The following is a 21,879-nucleotide window of genomic DNA, read 5'->3' on the forward strand; positions in this document are numbered from 1 at the left end:
TTGAACTCCTTATCCTCCTGCCTCTATCTCTCAAGTCCTGCGATGACAGGGTCACACCACCATTCATAACACATGCTAACGTGATATAATCCACCTGTCCTGTCCTTAAAAGGGTACTCACAACCCTCAGTGGACTTCAGAAGGACGGGATATGCAACGAGAAGACGTTTGTTTTGAGAGGAAAGCCGACTGATTATCTTCTTGGTCTCTGTTACATCCATGAAGCTGGTAAAAATGGCTCCCAGGTTTCTGATTGAGTAGGGAAAGTTGTACGGAGCAGCAGTTCCTTGTCAGCTGTGAGCCGAGTCCTTCTGATGTGTGCACAGGCTCTCTCTTTAGAATAAAACGAACTGACTGGAGGCTTTCCCATGGCATGTAAAAGGAAATAAGAAGAAATGGTGGGGTGTGCTGGGTAGCTGAGAATCTTGGTAAACAATAATAGCCCGGGTCCTGCCCCTGACACTCACTGGCTGCTGACCTTGAGCAATGCTTCATTCACGTATATCAGAGGATTCTCAGTGTTCACGTCTCTTACAGTAGGGTTGTAATCATGCATGCCACACTGGAAGCAGACTGTTACAACTGATTCCCCCCACCCCGCCTTCGTGCCTTTTATGACCTCTATTAGGCCAAGCCGAGTTTCAACATGAACTTTCTTTGGGCTGTCTGAGGAGCCAGGGTATTGTTTCTGGTTTTACATTAAAGATTTTCAATATTATGTCAATATTATGTCACTTTTCCCTGCCTCTGTTTCTGGTCTACCAACATGTAGAAAGGGCCTTGACCTGATACAGTCTCTCCAAGGCCTGGAGTCTAAGCCCTTTGTGTTTTATATAGGATCACAGGGGTGGTAGCCACAAGTGGGATGATGTATAACCCAGAACACACAGCTAGGTAGGTCTAGGGTACCCTTCCCAACTACCCTAGCGCCATGAGCTTCAGTGTGTTCTGCCCACATTGGGAGGCACAGGGCTGTTCAAGGAAAATACTTCTCTCTTTAGCAACCCCCATGGACATCAAGAGGTTTCCCCTATCCTGTCTACCTACTATGACTTACATGTACCATGACTCACCTTCTGCCTAGCGCCAATTCTATAGGTCCCTACTGCCCCTAATATAAATAAATCCATGATAAATGCATGGTGATGGTGAGACCCCCTAATGTCCAGAGGAGACATAGCAGGAGGTGTGGCTGTGATTCGTGTGGCTTCCTGAGACAGCTGGTGAGCTCAGTGTGGCAGTGAATACCGGAGATTTGGTCCTGGAGAAGAAAGCCTACTAGAAGTTTGAGCTGACAGGGAAGGGGTAGCTAACAGTATTCCCCAGAGGTGGAAACAGCACAAACACCCCTTACCTGGATCTAGCTAAAGGAGAAATCCAGGGATGCAGTGACTATGACTCAAAGAAAATGTGTGCCTTAGTCTGGGAAGCCAGGGATAAGTCTGCCCTCGATGCTCAGTAAAGGCGAGAGCATCTCAGGCCTCTAGGCCTTTGTTGTAGCAGCTTGGAGCGGTCTAGGCAGTGACACTGATGCTCCCTGGCAGGACAGATTGGTTAGGGCCCTACTCACTGCCTGCCCTTGTCACATGACCCTTGAGAAGAGCACCTCACTAAGCCTTAGCCTGGCCCTGAAAAACATGTATAAGACGTTATCAGTTGCGGTCATTTTCTTGTATTAATAATCTTTATTTTAATTAAATTATATTATTTCTCCTCCTCTTTCTCCCTCCACCTCCCATACCCCCTCCCTCTAACCCCTTCTGTATCCCTTTCCCTCACTCCATCTAATTCACAGCCTCTTTTTCTTTCATGTTATGCTGTATATGTGCAAATATAGAAAAACTACAAAGGCTGACCACTTGGTGTTGTGGAAGATGAATGTTCCCTCTCTCAGTAGTCCTTAGGTACCAGTAGGCTTTTTGTTTCCAGGTGTGGCTCCTTGAGATCTCCCTCTCTGCATTAGCTAGTCTACTGGTGTTGTTCTTGTTCAGCCATTGTTTAGGCAGCCATATCTTTGTGATACCATGGGTGTAGCTTCCCTGCTGTTTGTAGGACACAATCTCACAAAAGAGTTCCAGGCCACTGACTCCTACTGGCTTCCGGGATGTCCCCTGAGCCTTAGGGATGGGTTGTATTTTACAGGTATAGGCTAGGTGGATGCTCTAGCCATCGGTATCTCTCTGCATTCTGACCAGATGTGATGGTTTCTATCTGCTGCAAAGAGAAGCATCTTTGATGCCTACATCTGAAGATCTGGAGCTAGGAACCAAGTGTGGCCATTTTAAAGGCCAGCCCTCTGTCGTTTGCATAGTGTCTAAACAGCCTACCTTTCCTTACCTATGCCATTGCTGCAGGGGTGGGTTCTCTACCTTCCTCAGCGTGGTCCATAGCCACCTCAAGGAACTGTTTCTGATACTGTGTCCACTCACCTTAGTTTCCAGATAGCCCTGTAGGACACATGAAACATGAGTAGACAGCCTTGTATACAGCAGACCCAGTGACAGTGTACAGAGAATGGACTAAAGACCCTTCTGGGCTCTTAAGTATTTTCTGTCTCATTAAAATAGAAAAAATATATAAGTCCTTTCCATCTATAAAGACAGCCCAGGAGCCTGTGTGTTGGATTGCAGATATTGTGGGTTCACATCACGAACTTCATTGCTTTACACAGCCCAGCATTATCAGCCTGCTCTTCTGTAAATTAGAAATCCAGCATGAGCTGCACTGGGCTAAAGTTGATGTATGAGGAAGGCCATCTTCTCAGAAGCTGTGGAAGAAGCTGTCTCTGCTGTTCTAGCTTCTGTAGCTGCTGGCATTCCTTGGCTTGTGCTTTCTCTTCTTACATCTCCAATGCTCAGTGTCATATGCCTCTGGTCCATCCTTGTCACTTCTCCATAGGTTTTCTGCCTTTAAGGATGTCTGCAACTACATTGTGACTCCCTGGAGAATCCAGGACAACCTCCCTATGTCAAATCTTTGAGTCATATCAACCAAGCCCTTCATCTTGTGAGGTGGCAGATGAATGGGTTCTGGGTATTGGGGTGCCACTTGGCAGAGTTGCTTTTCTGCCTACCTCATTGTACCACTCCCTGACCAGATGACCAAGTTTCTTACTAGAAGCCAGACATGTTCAACCTCAGGGTCCAGGCATTTGGTCTTCCTCCTGGAACACCCAACTTCCCCAGTATCTTGGTTAGGGTTTTACTGCTGTGAACAGACACCATATCCAAGGCAACTCTCATAAGGACAACACTTAATTGGGGCTGGCTTACAGATTCAGAGATTCAGTCCATTATCTTCAAGGTGGGAGTATGGCAGCATCCAGGCAGGCATGGTGCAGACAGACCTGAGAGTTCTACATCTTCATCTGACTGGCTTCCAGGAAGCTAGGTCAAGGGTCTTAAAGCCTAAACACCCACAGCTACTCCAAGGCCACACCTCAAATAGTACCACTCCCTGGGCCAAATATATTCAAACCATCACACCCAGATTCCCACTTACCTGATGGCTTAAGCCTTTCCGTCTTAACATCCGATTGTGCCCGAACTACCCGGACATTTCTCTCCTTCCATCCTCTCATCTCTACCTTAATTTCCTACAGAATGCCTCCTTCCCTACCTTAATTTCCTCCCTTTCCTTTATCCATACCAGACATATCGATCAGTACGTACCAACTTTGGCTCCTCTGCCCCTTCCTGTAAACTCCTCCCACAGAAGCAGGGATTTTGTGTGTGTGTGTGTGTGTGTGTGTGTGTGTGTGTGTGTGTTCTGATCATTGCTTGATCCCCAACATCTAGCACAGTGCCTGGCATTTAATTTCTCAGTAAATATTTTTAGGGAGGAAGGGGAACCGTGCACTGAGGACCCTTGTGGAGTGACCATGTAAAGGACCAGGCTCAGAATGTGAAGGAATCTAGCTCAAGCCTTAGCAGGAAGGCCTAAGGACAGAAGCATGGAATGATGTCACATGCTGGCCTATGTCTGGGGACATGAAACTAAGCATCACTCATTCACTTAGAATGAACTATGAGGCGAGGTCCTCAAGTGTGACCGTGAGTGGAAACCTTGAATAAACTGACTTGAGTTGCACCCCTACAAAACTGAATTTCTACCTGAAACATCAGAGCAGCAGCATAGGACCTCAGGAGGCAGTGCGCTGCTTTTTCTGCTGGTGGGAGAGGACGTGGCTCCAATAGAATTAAATGTTCAACCTTGTAGTGGACACTCAGCAAGTATATGCCTATCTAATTGGGCCTCAGCCAAAGCAATAGACTTGTATCTCTCTCTTAGGAACACTTTGACCTACTTACAAATGAGCATTTTTGGAAATGGATAGAACCTGGAGTGGTTGTTTTTAGCAGCTCTAGCTGCTGCCACCTTTCCCTTTGATAAATGGCTCCCTCCTCTGGGCTCAGCATGGATCTCCAGGAATCTGTCCTTGATACCAACAGCTCTGTCTCCAGCCCCACAGAAGAATATGAACACTGGCCGTTCTAGAGAGACACCAGGTCCTCTATGGTAGCATACATTCTCCACCAATTTACCTCGGGCCTGGCCCAAACCAGAGAGGGATCCGAGGTCCTTTATTGAAGAAAGGAGTGTGTTGAACAGGGTGAAGTAGTGTTTAACTACCTTCAGGATAAGTGTGAAAGCCAATGAGAAGCAGGAAGATGCCCGGTGGGCAGGAACAGAGTAACACATTTACAGGGCAATTGCTCACTACGGTTGCATCTCTGAAGTCCTGTAGCCAGCCACAAGGTAGATAGTGTACCCACAAGATTAGCAATGGCTAAGTCACGCCAAACAAAGATGACTGGAAGGAATCCTGTGTATCATCCTGGTCATCCTTCTTCTATACTTACCACCATTAAAATAGGGAATCATCTGGGACTAGCCACATGCATAGATAACGCACAGATTTGAAAAGGACATACTTGAAGCTCTAAACGTTAAATTCAGGAGCAACATACATGTCACACCTCCTTCCTGTTCAGTGGTAACTGTTGTCTCCACTTAAAGGAGAAGCCTGTGTATCATGTCCAGGCTTGGCTCTATCTCCAGTTTCTTAGTCCGTCATGGAAAACCGAATCCACTGCTTCTAGAATTCACCCAGATCGTCTTTGTCTTGATCAGGGAACATGTTTGATTAATTTTGTGCTTCCAACATAGATTCCCGTTTTATACCCAGCTCTACCAGCTTAAACCTAGGCAGGAGTGGCCTAAGGACTAGAACCAGGCATCAGGACATAGAGCCAGGAGTTCTGACTGAGGAAAACGGGCTGTTCAAAGGCCAGATTACCTGTGGAATACTGAAGAAGAATTTTATGGTGTTAAGCCATGGCCACAAAGGGAAGCCAGGACTGGGTTACTTGGAGAAAGTTATGAGTCATCCTGGTATCAGGATCAGAGGTCAGAAATCAACACAGGGAAAATGATAACTAAAAGAATGTTGACTAAGCAGTCGTAGAACATAAGAGGAATGAATGTCTGCCGTGGTGCACACATTGTCATCCTGGTTATTTGTGAGGCTGACGTGAGATTGTTCGCTTAAGTTCAAAGGTTCCAGATGGCCTGGGCCATCAGTGAGAATCCTGTTTTCAAATAATAATGACAATATCAACAGCAACAGGGACAGAAGAATGGGGGGGGGGCAGGAACCAGATGTCAGAGTTGGAGAAAGCAAAAATGCTTGTGGTTAGGTGCTTTCTAAACTGCACACACAGCTAGATTTCCTAGAGAGTGGAGTCCAGAGCTAAGCTTCTCTGCCCTGGCTTCACGTAGGAATTCTTTGCTGACCTTTTGGGATCTGTCCATAGTCACTAAAGTGGAGATGGGGAAAGTGGGTCCAGTCCTCTGGTTCACTAGAACCCGTGTATTCAGCCTCCCTGAGCCTGGGAACATCACAGGGTATCTGGGGGAAGTGGGTATTCTGAATGTACTTGACACAGAACAAAGGTTTTCAAGGAATTCTAGGCCTGAGCTAGGGCAATGTTGCTATCCCTTATTCCTCGACCTGGGCTGTCACTAAGAAATATGGAGAAATACTGTGATCTAGAAAACCTGTACCCTGTGAATCTGAAAACTATTCCTGCAGTTAAGAAGTGGGGCATCTGTGTGTTGATAGAAAGGACAAGTAGGTACCTGTGATCACTGCCCAGTGTGACTCAAGGCAGTGGCTAACCTGAAAGAAATAGTAGTCATACGAGTGCCCTGTGCCAGACCTAGCACTGAGGAATTCCTGGTCTAGGGCATCTGCAGGCCAAGACTCAGAGTCCTTTGGGGTTTCCTATTGCATACAGTGGGGTTGAAGCATGAAATGGACTAATAATAGGTAGGTTGTGGCGGGGGGGGGGTACCCTAATTGATTTAGACTGCCTTCATCACTGAAGCCAATGCCAAAAAATATGAGACTTGGCCACCTGCAGAAATCAAGAACAGTCTAAAGATACTGCTACAACTCGGGGGCTTTTAGCCTGAACTTTGGAAGTAAGCCGATAACGTTTTCAAAAAACTCTCTGAAATAAGAGTTAGTCTGTCTGTCTGTCTGTCTGTCTACCCATCCATCCATCTCTGTCTATCTTCCCTTCCTGCTCCCTGTTTTGCCCTTCATCTGTTGGCTTCATTCCAACGCAGCTTCTTCCCTGGCTAGAGAAAGACTACCCTCGGATGCTTAGGCTGACATTATCTCCTCCTCAAAGTCTCCTACAAAGGGGATGCTGCTTCCTCACTAGTTTTTGTTAAGCTCTCAAGTTTATGCTTATTGCATGAATCTCAGTGGAACCCTGCGACTGACACACAATCTCTAGCCTTGCTTGGGCTCATCTTTGGAGTGGAGGATGGTCATGAAGCGGAGGTCAGCCACGTCCAAACACAGGCTCTGTGCCAGGTTCTGTTTTAAACACTGGGTCCAGGGTAAACAAAACCAACTCCCGACCTTGTGAAGGAAGGATGGTCTCCTCAAAACACAAAACAACAAACAAACAAACAAAGGAGAAAGGTGTTTGGACAAAAAGAAGCATGACTGGCAAAAAGAAATAATCCCAGTGTGGGTGGTTCTCATGTTGTGATCTCTGTACCAAAACAGGGTCACCTGAGAACTTGTAACAAGGAAAATTCTGAGGTCCACTCCACACGCACTTAATCAGAAACTAGACTAGAGCAGGAATTTGTGCTTTAGCACACCCTCTGGGTTATTCTGATACACATCACAGCTCAACAGTGGTTCTTCAGCTGTGTAGCTCATTACAAACCCTGAGGAACGTTTAAATCTCCCTATGCCCAGATGCACTCAGGGTCAGTGAATCTAGACAGACTTGACCATTAATGAATGGTTCTCAGACTTACTCCAATCCTTGTAACCTCCCGGGGATCCAGAAGAAGTACCTACGGTTTGTAAAGCTCTCTAGTGATTTGTATTGACTGACAGCTGTGCTAAAAGCCGCTGATGTCATCATCCCTTCTAAGTTGTCTTGAAAACTTAACAGGTCTAGATGCAGGATAGATCATCTTGGTGCAGGTCGCCAGGGTCTAGGCCAGGTGTCTCCAGACTCTTAGCCTCCTATTCAAGGCATTGAAAAAAAGGCTCATACAGATTTAGAATGTAACAAGGAAACTTTGTACAAAGGCAAAGTTAATAGTACAGTTCAGAGGCAGCACATGAACTCATGCAGGCAGGCTACATGAGCGAGGGCAGAGGAGTTCTTTTGATAGGGACTAAAGGAAGGGGCATATTTTGTGTTCTCTAGTTTGACCAGCAGATATGAATTATATTACCTCTTTTCTATTGATATATCCCTTTCCACAATGCATTGAATTTAATCATATTTATGCCCGATGATGCCTAGGCATGAAATAGTAAATAAAGGAGTCTCCTTAAAAGTTTACTGAACGGCCACCCAAAACTATTCTGGGTTGGATCAAAGCTCCTACCCTTGGATTTGAGCATAACCCAACAAGAAAAGAAAAATTGGGCCACTATTTTCTTAACTCTCTAAAATAGGTTAGGTGTCTAAGTAAGTTGTGTTCTTGGTGAGGCTATCCTAGTACCGTTCACTTTCTAAAGTCATAAGTTGGTTTTGTTCACAAAGGTAGACCCGGTGGCTAGGAAAAAGGCTGGAACACGATGCTCACTCAAGACTTAATGAAAAGCCAACATGAATGCCCTGTTGGTGCTCAAGACATCTCTATTGGGGTGTAGACACTGGCTAGTCTTCTTCTAGGAAGCCACTGCGGACAATCGTGAGACTATTGAGTTGTTGATATTGAATCTTCAGCAGGAGGTTTTCCAGTTGTTTTGTCTGTTTGGTTGGTTTGTTTTTCTGAAGCAGGGTTTCTCAGTATAACCATGGCTGGGCTGAAGCTCCCTCTGTAGACCAGGCCTCTAACTCACAGAGATCCCCTCTGCCTCCCAAGTGTTGAGATTAAAGGTGTGTGCCACCACCACCCAGCTTCATATTTTGAGTAAAAGTGGACTCCCAGGTTAGGCGGGCCAGTGGAAACATGTGAAATGGGCCTATTGTGCAACTATTGGACTTCTGGAGGGCCTATTAACACTAATGTTTGAAATGAGAGATGGCCTTCTCTTTCTAAGACAAGCCAGTTTCTATAAGATGATGTCATCAACCTTTGACAGAATAGTGCAACCGAAATGATCCAGTATCACCTAATACTTATGTCAAATACTTATGGGAATATTTAAAGAACTTAGTACTCACTGAGAAAATACTGTTGTTGTTGTTGTTAATAGTAGTATCTAAGATGTACTGGTGATAAGCCAAAGGCTTCGCACATGCTACTCTGAGTTTATGTCTGGCCCCTCACCAAACCCTTTTGAAACATCTTTCAATTCCTGTCAGGATGTTGCCTGTCAAAATATCACAGGGTGGCCCGTAGAGAGAGATAATTTCGGTGTCAATTTAAAGAGTAATTTCAAAAGAAAAAGAATGCTCCAGGGTATCAAAAGAAGTAGATTTCGTATTTAGGCAACTAAGTTAGATCTGAGTGTGGCTCATGCTGGAAGCCCCCCACTCTGGTAACTCCTAAGAGCCTGTCCCTCACCTGCCTTCCTTTCTAGTAGAAATGGTTTCCCTGGATGATCAGATGCCTAGATTTTATTCTTCTCATCAAAGTTTCCCCAGCCGCTACATTTCTTTGTTTCTTTTTTCTTCTTTCTGTCCTTTTCCCAGTGTAACTTTTGTGTTCCGTTTTCTTTTTCCAGACAGGGTCTCTCTATGTAGCTCTAATTGTCCTGGACCTAATTATGTAGACCGTGCTGGCCTTGAACACACAGAGATCCACTTGCCTCTTCCTTCCTAGTGCAGGTATTAAAGGTGTGAGCCACCATGTCCAGCCCCGGTACTAACTCTTAAATCCAGACCCTTATACATGCTAGACTAACCCTCCACTCCTGAGCTAAATCTCTAGGCCATCACCCATTTTACCCCCAAAGGAATGGACCGGCTTTATGAGTGTTTGATCCTTCTTACAAGCCCTTTCCCCTGAAGCTGGACAAAGCCAGTGGCAGCAACGTGTACAAAGGAAATTTGATCAGTGATTGGCCAGTTGATGCTGGTGAACTTAAGGGTGCTGGTAGACACCAGGCTTGGCCTCTAGCCATGAAAATGACATAAAGTACAGGGATGAAGAAAATAGAAATGATAACTTCATGGATTATAAAAGGGAGGAGATAGTGGGAGCCCTCCTCAGTAGGTAGGTGGGGTGCTTGAATTTTGTCTGCAGGCATTCACTCCGGGGGACTATTAAACACTACCTCTGCGGGTGTCTTTTATAAATTCTAGGCAGGGTCTTGCTATGCAGCCCCAGCCCATCTTTAACTCCAGAACCTCCAGCCTCAGCCTCCCTAGTAAAGTACCACCACACCCATCTGTTGTCATTTTGTTTTATTTTAAAGAGAAAACTGACATTCAAAAACAAAGAAACAGTTGTCTAGCCTAAGGTCAGACAGCTGGTGGCAAAAGTGAGCTTTGAGTTTTCATTAGGCCAAACCCAGAAAGTTCCTTTGCATCCTTTTAATAGGGAATAGATAAGGAAGGGAAAGAGGTAATGGATTTTGAATGAAAGGAGATGAGGGGAATCTGATAGGGACAAAGTGCTGTTTTGGAGTCTTCTACCCCTCTTCCACCTCTTTGGCCTCATCTAGCTTCGTATTTTAAGCTAAAGCTGATCATGGTGGCTTTTAGAAGTCTCGCTTAAGTGTGTGTTTTGCAGCAGGGGATCTAGGTAACCGAGTGCTTGCTGGATACCCACAACCACACAGGCACAGTTTGCCTGTTTCATAAGGCTCAGGGACACCGCGGGCCGCGTCCCCAACCAGCAGCTGGACCTTGGAACTCCGCCCCCTTAGTCCCTCCCTTGCCTCCTGGCCCCTCCCTCCTGCCTAAGGTAGCCCAACTCCCTGTAAGTCCCAGCTCCGCCGGGGTGCGGGAGGAGGACGGCGGGCGGAAACGGGACCTGGCTGGCGGGTGGCACCGAAGTTTCCTACCGCCGTGCTCTCACCCCGGCCGGCGTCCGTGCCATGCCGGAGCACTGGGGGCGCGCTGCAGCATGAAGGGTGGCGATCAGGCTTACACCCGAGGTCCCTCTTTGGGCTGGCTCTTTGCTAAGTGCTGCTGTTGCTTCCCTTGTAGAGGTGAGTGGCATTTTAACCCGGCTGGCGGGACTAAGAAGGGGATGGGGTGAGGGCCCTGGAGAGAGGGGGTGCTGTGAACCGCCTTGGGCTCAGTTTCTCAGGCAGGGGACCGCGCTGGCGCTGGGGATGGCGAGTTGCAGTTTGGGGACGCGGTTACTTCCCAGCGAGTCTGGATTCAGGGGGTGCGGGTGTGTAGTTAAGAAGAGGGACTCGGTGAAAGAAGTACAATTCAGTGCTCATTTCCATATGGATCTCAGCTTCCAGATTAACTGGCTCCTGGCTGGAGGAATGTCTTCGACACTGTTTTTCCTAAGTGACAATTTTCTTTTGGGACTAGAGATCACTTTTCTCTGCTTGGGCACTCACGGAGCAACGTGGATATACAGCTTCGGGCCAGACGTTGGCTTGTTAATTAACCAAGAACTCTTTGGTGGACCTAATTAGGACTGTATTTAATTATTCCGCTAATTTTAATGTCACTGAAGAGACTGGCAGGAAGCAACCAGTTTCCCCGAAGCAGTTTGCAAGACGGGGTGAGAAGGATCTCAGAGGGAGGGTTATGGGTTGTGAAGCTCCTAAGAGAGAGGTGCGGAGGGGGTGGAGAAGTAAAAGGGAGACCCTAAGCCATTCACATCACTTTACCATTTCAGCTGGGAAGGCAGACGAAAAAGATGTTTATAGAGAGACAAAAGACTATGCCCCTGCCCCCCCTCCCCATTTTTTCACCTCTTAGGCCTCGGCCTCCAGTCCTATTTACAGAACCTCCCTCTAAGCACCCATACCTTTACATGGAGGTACCCAGAGATCCACCCCCACAAGCTTGACAAATTCCCAGCCCAAAACAGATGTGTGGCCACAGAGACTAATGAAATCCCAAGAACTTTCTTCCATGTCATTAAGGCTCATAATCCCAGCAACGGATTCTCTCCGTGTCTTCATCAGTTGGAACAGCCTGAGCCCGAGCTGTATCCTGCTTCAGTGGCTGCTTTCATGGGGAGGAGGGGTCAGGGTGGGCTGGACCGGTTCAGAGACTGGAAACAGTGGCTGGGAACGGAGGAGAGGAAGCCAACCGGAAGCAGCCCGCGGGATCTGAGTGAATAGGTTTGCCCCCAAGTCCCTGCTGCCTGCATTGGGGTGAGGGTTTCCAGGCATGATTTCTTGGGAGTCCCGTTTCCTGTCAAAGAGGAGTGTAGTTAATGTGGGGTCTTGGGCGGTGGTTCTGTCCCTTGCAGCTGGCCTTCTTGGAGCCACATGGGGCAGTACTGTTTTGTGAATTGCCCTGGCTCTTCGTTGCTGAGTATAGGAATGCTGGGACCTGCAGGCTTTGTGGCTGGGGGGGGTGGGGGGGGCGTGGGAAAGGGGAATTTGCTGGAGTTAGCTGGCGCTGCCTCCACAGACCGGAGAAAGCTGCCCTCCTGCTCCTTCAGGCTTCCACTTCTTACTCCTAACTAGATTTCAAAGGTGTGAGGATGGAAACGGAGCTCTGACCTCAGTTGTAGGGGCCGGGCAGAGTGAGGTAGCATCTGAGGTGCATTACACATCTCTGCAACTCCCTCAGAAAAGAGAGACGGGAGTCTCTACTCAGCCCCAGGACATCAATTCAGCAGCAGACAGAGAAGATAAGGTGCACATCGAAGCTGTCCGCATCACATTGCCTGGAGCCCAGAACTTCGTGGGAAGATGCCCCACTGCAGAAGGATGCAGGGAGAGGTTCTAGTGGAGGGTGTTCACCAGCAGGAATTACCTACCTGCTCGGGGAAACCAGTTTCTCAGGTCTTACAGACCTACTACCATTGAAAAGCAGACTCCGTACTTCCCTTTTTGAATAAGACAACTCATCAATTTTGTCTCTTTCCCTGCTGCTGAATTTGTTCTCTTGCTGCTTGACTCTGAAACTCATGGGTCAGAACCTACAGCTGTGGTTCCCTAGGTCAATGGGATTTGGCAACCTGGTTACTAGTCATTCAGAATATGACTCAAAACCAAAGGAGCACAAGGTAAAGAGATGGTGAGGTGGAAAGTGCGATTTTTTTTTTTTTTTTTTTTTTTGCTTGAAGTTTAGGGGACCTTGTTGAATTTCTCTGGGCAAACCTTTGTGATTTTAGTTGGTGTCACTAAGAAAAAAAATGGTATTCAGTAAATGCCAGCCTGTAAATTTGAGGACAGCATGCACTCACTTAGTTGGGCTTGTCTTTTGATGTGGAAAAGTGGGGTTTCCCCTTCTTTGCTTTTTCGTTTATATTTTTGGTTCTGTTGAGTACAAGAATACTACAAAGATTTGAGGAGAGGTGAGCTTTCTTTCCTACCTTGACATCCAGTGTTAAAGGAAAATAATAAAAGGCCGGGCTCTTTCCTTACAAGGAAATACAGATAAGGTGAGGAGGGAAAATGAGACATTTGCAGCTGCCTTTTTGAAAGTGAGAACAAACAAAAGCGAAACAATACCCAAAATGGAATGAAAAGAAATAAATGCCAGCCTGTGTGTGTGTCTGCAGGGCCACAGCTCATCAGTGTCACATGCTATGAGGGGACTGGGCACTTCGGTGGCTAGCCAGAGTCTCCTTTAAGCCTGAAGAAGTGGGTCAGTTTAAGGGAATTCTTCAGTTAGCATAGAGTTTAAAAACAAACAAAACAACAAACAAGACAAAAGACATCTAGGCTAGCAAGATCGCTCAGTGGGTAAAGGTGCTTGCCGCAAAGCCCAGTAACCTGAGTTTGATCCCTGGATCCTACATGGTGGAAAAAGAGGACCAGTTCTTTCCGACTGTCCTCTGACCTCCACATGCCAACTGTGTTATGCACTCACCTACCACTACAATAAATAAATAAAGTTGACTCAAAATGTATTGTTTAAACCTGAGCTATGGTAGTGCATGGCTTTAATTCCAGCATTTGGGAGGCAGAGACAGGCAGATCTCTGAGTTCAAGGCCAGCCTAGTCTACAGAGTGAGTTTTAGGACAGCCAGGGCTGTTACACAGATCAACTCTGTCTCAAACAAAACAAACAAAATAAAAATTGTCTAAAGTCCTTTCCAAGTGACAAAAAGGATTTCAAACCACCTGGAGACTATATGTCCCATAGAATTTTTGTGACTTAGATTATAGATCCCAAATCCTCCTAGAAGGAAGCCATTTTAGGGCCCTCAGTTTTCCAGTCAACTTGTGGCTTTGGCTCTGCAGACAAGTATCCCTTCTGGCAAGCTTTTCCTCACCGCCACCCATCCTTGTCATGTGCAGGGTCTGATTTACACGTGTGTATTACGGTGTCCCTGCCTTTCTGCCCTTGTATTTGAAACCTAAAACCTGATGATGTTATCTCTTTCCACTCACACTGAGACACTCCAGCAGGTCGAGCATCTAGGAGGGGAGAATGGGGGTGACTTAGTCTGAATGAATCCATCCATGAGGTTCTGGGTGACCCTTCCATGGTCCTTGCAGAACAGGGAACTTAATTCCTGCTGGGCTCTGACATCCAAGGGGACAGATGGGTTTCTGGGAGTCACAGGGTGTTCAAAGGCATCCTCGTCTATATTTCTCTTACCTTTTTCTACCTTTTCCCAGACTCCCTAATCAGGAACCTTGTGACTTGATGTGATACAGCTCACTTTATAAACTGAGTTCTATGTGTGAAATCATGACACCCAGTTCCTTCAGAAAGGTGTTGATAACCTGGAAGAGGTACCTTATGATACTTTAACTCACTACACAGGGGACAAAAATCTCTGTGACCCCATGCATTATTTCTTCATCTTCTAGAAGTTACCTTAACCATTCATTGTTTTAGTTAGGGTGTTACTGCTGTGAACAGACACCATGACCAAGGCAACTCTCATAAGGACAACATTTAATTAAGGCTGGCTTACAGGTTCAGAGGTTCAGTCCAGTATCATCAAGGCAGGAGCTTGGCAGCATCCAGATAGACATGATGCAGGAGGAACTGAGAGTTCTGCATCTTGTTCCAAAGGCAAACAGGAGGAGACTATCTCCCACGTGGCTAGGAGGAGGGTCTCAAAACGAACCCCCGAAGTGACACCTTCCTCCAACAAGGCCACACCTACTCCAATAAGGCTACACCTGCTAATGGTGTCACTCCCTTCCCTGGGCCAAGCATATTGAAACCACCACAACCATGTAAACTAAAGTCACCATTTTTCATTTGTTTCTTTCCCATATACTTCCTGGGTCCCCTCAGACCCATGGGTATACCCCAATTTTGGAAGATGTGTCACATACACACACTGTTCCCAACTCAAACACTATGGTATTCTTCCCATATCTGACCTCCTTATCTCTCTTAGCTAGGGAGAAGTAGTGGGATACCAACTATTCCCTGGCTAGAAGTCATGGCTGCCAGGTCATAAATCCCACTTTGGGGTAGAAAGTTTAAAATGCAGTCCTTGTGTCTGTTGTTTTATTTATTTATCTAGTTAGTTTAGTTTAGTTAGTTAGTTAGTTAGTTAGTTAGTTAGTTAGTTAGTTAGTTAGTAGGTTAGTTATCTTCAACGGGTAATTTAAAAGTAGGCAAGCAGATGAGCATTGTATTCTCAACCCATACAATTAAGTTGTGTGCACACCAGACTCCAGAGGTCTTGATGTTCCATTTCATATTGTTCATTTTGGGAACCTTAACATAATTTCTCATTGCCCCCTCTCTCTCTTTCTCTTTTAATGGGGACTTTTATTATTTTAACTGTATAGAAGTCTACGCTGTGTCACAGGGTCATTAAGGCCACACAGGGAGTAGGCAGTGGACCCGGAATCCACCCCAACAGCCTGCCTTGCCCATCTGAACTTTTAACTAGTTTTTGAAAAAATCCAATAGCCCATTAACTCCACTGTGTAATGTTCATTGGGCATGGGATCACCTACTGGAACCTGGTGGGCTTGCTGAGAACCACACCCTTAAAAAAAACTGACTCTCTAGTGTTTTCTGAGGACCCATCAAATGTTGGTAGTTCCTTAGTTAGGTGGGGACTCCTGAGCTCCTTCCTGCTCCAAGCTAGATTGTTAACTGGTTTGATGTTGTGCAGGTATGAGTTCATGAGTGTGATGGTCCAGCTGCTTCCAGTTTGCACCTGTCCTTCCCAGCCTCCGGCTCTTAGAATCTTTCTGCCCCTTCTGTGATGGTTTCTTAGCCTTAGGGAGGGGGTATGACATAGATGTCCTAATTGTAGCTGAGCATCCATAATCACTTACTCTCTGCACTTAGACCTGTTTGAGTTCTTGCATGAAGCACCATTCACTGCACAAACTTTTCTGATGTGCAAGAGCTGCAGTAACTTACAGGTAGACAGATTCGGAGGCATCTGATACTGTGTCCACTTGACAAAATAATAGTAGTAGTTTCAACCTTAGGGCCTATGAGATTCACAAACATGGGTTCTTAGCCAGATTTGCAGAATCAGACATGTGTGGAACAAACCTGAAATTCAAGCAGTTGGTTATCCTCATAACATCAGGACCACTACTACCCCCCAAGTATCTCTCATACCAGTGGTCATTATTGCAATTCACAGGGTTTACAGCTAAGAGCATTAATGATTTTCTTCTTCTAGAAGCCTGCATAATACCTTTCAGTACTATGAAATCTAGCCAACAGGGGAAAAGCTTCCTGGTCAGTACCATCTTGATTTCTCCATGCCCTATGTTCAATGTATCTTCATTTATAGGGTCATTCTGGTTAGCGCTGTCTCTTCAGTGGCTGCAGGTCTGTGTTCTTCAGTTAAAACCCTAGACCCAGTCCAGCCATTCCCAAGGAGTCCTGGAGAGGCAAGGGGCTGAAACCTGGCAGCAGGAGGAAGAAAGTGGGAGTTGGGGGGGGGGGGGGGCTTCTCGACCTGATGTGCCGAAATGGAAGTTACAACAAGAAGGCAGATTTGTCACACTCTTCTAGAGGAGGAAAAGGACCAGCCTAGCCATTCGTAGCAGAACTAGAAGGGCTTCCCAGGCATCCTTCTTCCACTCTGTCTCCTGGGAATTAGCGTCTCTTCACTGAGATGCCTCTGAGAGGTGCACAGATCACTGCCCGGGGGAAGCCGGAACGTTGATTATGGAATGGTGTGCTGTTCCTGGGGGTAATATATCATCTGCCTGCCATTAGAGTTAGTTCTGCCTGGTTTGCTTTAAAGACTCTTCCATCCCAAGAAGACAGCAGCAGGCTCCTTATCCTTCCCAGCAAACAATTATATGTGACTTTGCTGTTGTTTGTTTTGACCCCTGGTTCAGTTTCATTAAAAGCGAACCCCCTTTCTTACCTAGTTACTTATTTATAAGAGACGACTTACTATGTTGGCCAGGCTGGCCTCAAATTCCTGGCCTCAAACTATCCTCCTGCCTCATCCTCCTACCTTAGCCTTCCAGGTGGCCAGAACCACAGGCATGTGTCCTTGAAGGCATGGTACAAATAAACCCACGAAACAAATTCCTCTCATTCCGTCTTGGACCACACTTAGCTTTATGCAGTGCTCAGTGCTTTAATTCACTCGACAAATGTTTACGATCAGACGGCATGTTAGCCCTGCGCTAGCTACCTGGGAGAGGATAGGACTCACAGTGGTGCTTACTACACCCGGCTGCTATGAGCATCAGTTAAGATGATGTCTGTAAAGGGCTTAGCGTCGCACCAGGCATGGGACTGGCTAGTAAAATGCCGTAGTTAATGGCAGCCGTAATGTGCACTCTGGCCTCTGGGTCATAACGGTGTAAATCTGCATTCCTAAACTATTTAATGGTCTTGGCTCAGTCTGTCGCCACTGTGGTTCTGTGTTGTGGAATAGTCAAGGTAGGGAACAAAAATTTGTCATCTTCTTTTTAAAAAATTTAAATCAATTTAAAAACCTACAAACACTGCTAGTGTCATAATCATTTTATTTCATGAAAGAGTCAGCCCAGGATTGAGAAACCTAAGTGACCCTGCGGTGTCCTTCTTTTGTGTGGGAGCATGGGTTATTGTTTTGTCTTTGCTGAGGATGGAAGCCAGGATCTCACATAGGCTAGACAAACACTCTACCCTAACACTGTCATTTGTGAAGCTTAGATCCTGATACCCACATTCTCTAAAAAGAAAAGGCTATTTTCCTCCTTCTTCTCGACCTACTGTGTGTGCAGACCCTTTGATGCTTCTCCAGGCCGTTATTGGGTGTGGGGGGACTACACCCCTCACCCCAAAGTTCTTGGAGCTCAGCTGAAATTTAGACAAGGTCACCTATATCTTTCACAGGTAAAGGACAAGGCGCCTTGGCTCCCTGCCTGGTCTTTGTCAGTGACTAATGGGACTCAATCTTTCAACTTCTGGAGGTAGTACTACTTTCTGTGGGGTGCTTCCTGGAAGGAGGGGAGCCCTAGTTACACCCCGAAGTGGCCGAGAGGCTGCCAGTGGCCTTCCCTGTAAAACAGCAAAGCTGAAGAGCTTCGGAGCTGGTTCTTCCACATTCTTCCTGCCCCTCTGGTGACCACGGTGAGGAAACTCAAGTTGGAAGGAAGGGAAGCCCCTTCAGTTGCTGGATTCAGGCCGCAGCTACTTTGTTTGCATCTGTTCCTCTGTGGTTGTTAGCGTGCTTGAGTTTCCTCTCTCAGAGCAGGCAGTGTATCACCAGAGCTCAGGACATTCCTAGGCCCTTCGCATCCGGCACTAGACTTTTTTAGGGATAAAGGGGTGTGATCTTCACCATCCACACGGGACCCGGGTTTCACTGTTCAAAATGGTGCTAAACAGTCCACACTAGCCAGTGTGCACAGCCCCGTCTCACACCAGCGGTGTGAATTCTTGCTCCCCTGCTGGTGGGATGCCTGGGAGCAGAAGTGACCTAGTGTGGTCAGTCAGGATGATGGTGGACATGCTAGTCTCAGCCCCCAGACTCTCACAAAGCCAAGCTCTCTGGTCGTCATAGACCCTGGGGTAAGACAAAGGCTTAGTACTCCTGATGTTTCCTCTGTCCTTTCTGCTTTCTCTCTCTCAGTCTCTCTCTCTCTCTCTCTCTCTCTCTCTCTCTCTCTCTCTCTCTCTCTCTCTCTCTCTCTCGTCTCTCTCTCTCTCTCTCTCTCTCTCTCTCTCTCTCTCTCTGTCTCTCTCTCTGTCTCTCTCTGTCTCTCTCTTCCTCTATCTCCTCCCTCCCCCTTCCCCCAGCTCTTGAAAGAAAAAGCATTCTGTATGAGACAGCCACCTCTCCCCTGGGGAATTCTTGTTTTGGGAAGTCCAAGAGGCCTCCTGTCATTCACTGTTGCTGGGCTGGGGGCTGGGTGGGAGAGGGAATGAGGAACCAGGAGCACTCTGGGAGCTTCCTGAGCATGTGGGCTGAGGAAGGTCCAGTAAGGAAGGTAAATGTATCTTCCTACTCAGTAAGATCCATTTTTCTCTTCCTTGCGGTGGTCACAACAAAACCAAATGTTAGACTAGGAAAAACTTGGCTGCATCTCAATTAACCTCTTTCTTGGCAAATCATCTCGTGATGTTTTATTTCACCTTGTGAACATCTTCCAGATAGACATTAGGAATGTGTTTTGTTTTGGTGGTAGTGTTGTTGTCGTAGCTGTCCTAGAACTCACTCTGTAGGCCAGGCTGGAAACTCAGGAGATCTACCCGTCTCTGCCTCCTGAGAACTGCCCCCTACGACCCGGCAGGATTTTATTTTTCCAGTGGTGGTGCCAGCACCCAGAAACTTACATGCTGGGCAAGGGTACTGTCATTAATCTACGTCCTCATCCCTCCAGGATATTTGGGCAGCCAAGATGCTGCTCTGTAAACAGAATCGGGCTTGAAAGCTGTTGGTGTGAGTTTTGTGTAGCCGTGAGAGCTGTGGGCAGCTATGAGGGAGGGCTGTGGGTTAGGACGCAGATGTTTCTGAGATCACATGTGGACACACTAATGCTTGGCCTGGAGTCTGTCTCCTCTCCGTACCTCCCTCTTCTGCAAAGGTAGATTTTCCCCCACGTAGACCTGTCCCCTCAGGAGATCTATGAAGCTTCAGGGCTGACCCTTCCTCCTCTCCTCAGTCATGTGGTTAATCTCAAAAAGCAGGTACGAGAGTGTTTTGGTTTCTGTACTTCAAGATATTCCTTGAAATATAGGCCATTAGGTCCATGTAAATGCGAAGGAAGGGTAGGTTTCTTTTTCTGTCTAGAAAAGTAGGTAAATGGAAAAAACAAACATAGGCAAATGAAGATACAACTCCATCCCCTAAACATAACAGCTTCTAGAGAAGTGGTTCTCAACTTCCCTGATGCTACAACTCTTTAATACAGTTGCTCATGTTATGCTGACCCCCAACCATAAAATTATTTTCACTACTACTTCATAACTGTAACTTTGCTGCTAAGCAGTAGCTCAGTTCCTAAGATAATTAGAAATATGTTCTTTCCAATGGTTGTAACCCATAGGTTGGGAACGTGTGTGTGTGTGTGTGTGTGTGTGTGTGTGTGTGTGTGTGTGTGTGTGTGTCCACACTGCTCTGTGTGTGTGTCCATTTACGGGGGTTACAAAATATTCTAGACTTTGGGAACAGATTGCTAACCGTTGGTAGCTTGAGATTGGATCATTGTGGTTCCTCCCCTGAAAGAACCAGACACTTGGGGCTTCCTATTTCATTTGAATGTTGTTCGGTCTCAAACCTGGACCAACCAAAAAATGAGGTGCCTATTTAAATATCAAAGAGACCTGGCCACCAGGCTCTCCTAGCATCCCACAGTCTCTACCTGCTACAGGGTATGGCTGGCATATCTTACCCCCACCCCCACCCTGGCCACCATGATTTCCCCAGCCCAGGGGTTGGTCTGCCCTCCACATTCACTCTGGACTTTCCCAGATGTTTCTGCCTCTGGCCATGCTCTCCCTCACATCTGCCTTTGTCCAACTGTTGGCCGTTTGCCCTGGGGTTTGAGACCTAACAATACCACTAGATGCTTTTCAATCATGTCCGTGTGGATTGTTCATATTTAATCAACTTCCTTATTTGAAATGATTTCATATTTTTGCTCTAAACAATAATATAATGACACCTGCCCATCCTAAGGACAGATTCTTAGAGAGAGGGTTCTTCACTTGGGGGAATATCTGAACTTGGAAACTCATTGCTACCAGTAGCTTCAGAGCCTTTGAAAGGAGCAGTGTGCTTGATTTTGCTCAGGATTATGCAAAGCACCCTCTGGAACTTGGAATTTCATGGCTCCCCAACTGTTTACCTCTGTTTACATTTTCTGAATTAACTTAATTCTTTTATATGAGAAAAATGCTCTGGCTCAGAGTATAACAAACTAATACCTTTGATTCTTGGTCTATGTACTAATATACAGAAGTCTAAAAACAGAACTGTATTTTGGGGTTCTGTTTTGCTGTAGCGAGAGGCTGGTCAGGGCCCACAGTGAATGTGAATGCCTGATCTACTACTTTTCTCTGCGACCTTGTACAACTCATAAAAATAAATCCTTTTTCTTGTTTAGTTGTTTTTTTTTTTTTTTCTTCTGGAAAATAGAAATGACCATGGAATCTGTTCATGGAGATTTTTGCAAAGCATAAATGAATTGACATATAAACCACCCAGGCTGGTTTGGTGTAAGTGCTAGGGAAGTGTTTGGTTGTTAGGGAACATTTAGAAGTCCCAAGTGTCATGTTCAAATGATTTCAGCAGTTCCTTAATCATGTGGGAAGGTAAGGCATACGCTTTCTGAAATTTCTGGATTATCAGAATTCACCAGGTTTCAAAGACACAGTATCAAAAAAAGTTTTTTTTAATTAAAAAAAAAAGTGGAGTGCATCAGTTGTTTTAATTGGTTCCATGTTATAGTGGAGATAATATTCAGCAAGTATTTGTTGTGTTGAGTAAATTTGGGACTAGTGCTCATAGAAAATCTTAGATGATACTAGCTAAATTCATGCTCCCAAATATTTTCCAGTCCAGCTTGGGAACTGACCCATAAGTGTGAAACAGTTACAGCAAACAAACAAGAGAAGGAAGAATTAATCACCAAGAACAAGAAGGCTGACATTCCAAGTTCCTATCTGGTTGCTAATTAATGTAATTAAGTAGCCACTAATGGGGTCATCTGGGAGGCTTCCCAAGGCATGCAAGACAGGTAAGGGCTTTTAAAGGACTGGGATGCCATGTAAATAAAGCAGCAGAAACATTCAGGGGACCACAAAGGAAACAGGTTACAGCTGCCTTTATCTCTGCACCACCCAATCTGTTTATTAAGTGGGGTTCTATAGGCTCGAAGTGAAGCTAGTTCAAACGGAGATG

At 46.1% G+C, this 21,879-nt stretch overlaps 1 protein-coding gene across 5 annotated transcripts in view; it reads left to right on the plus strand.

Moving 5' to 3' along the window:
• Positions 1 to 21,879, plus strand: part of KALRN (kalirin RhoGEF kinase) — a gene marked incomplete at both ends in the record, with an annotated part of 525,758 nt that overhangs the window by 413,785 nt on the left and 90,094 nt on the right. For 4 of the 5 annotated variants that reach the window (XM_080919248.1, XM_080919249.1, XM_080919250.1 and 1 more), the window contains one exon: positions 10,442 to 10,648. The exons of the other annotated variant lie outside the window; for it this stretch is intronic. In XM_080919248.1, the coding sequence (XP_080775374.1) occupies positions 10,564 to 10,648 (85 nt within the window). Of the gene's footprint in view, positions 1 to 10,441; positions 10,649 to 21,879 lie in introns of those variants that run through there. 5 annotated transcript variants of the gene reach the window in all.

This window comes from Micromys minutus, assembly GCF_963924665.1.
Source record: "Micromys minutus genome assembly, chromosome: 7".
Classification (NCBI taxonomy): domain Eukaryota; kingdom Metazoa; phylum Chordata; class Mammalia; order Rodentia; family Muridae; genus Micromys; species Micromys minutus.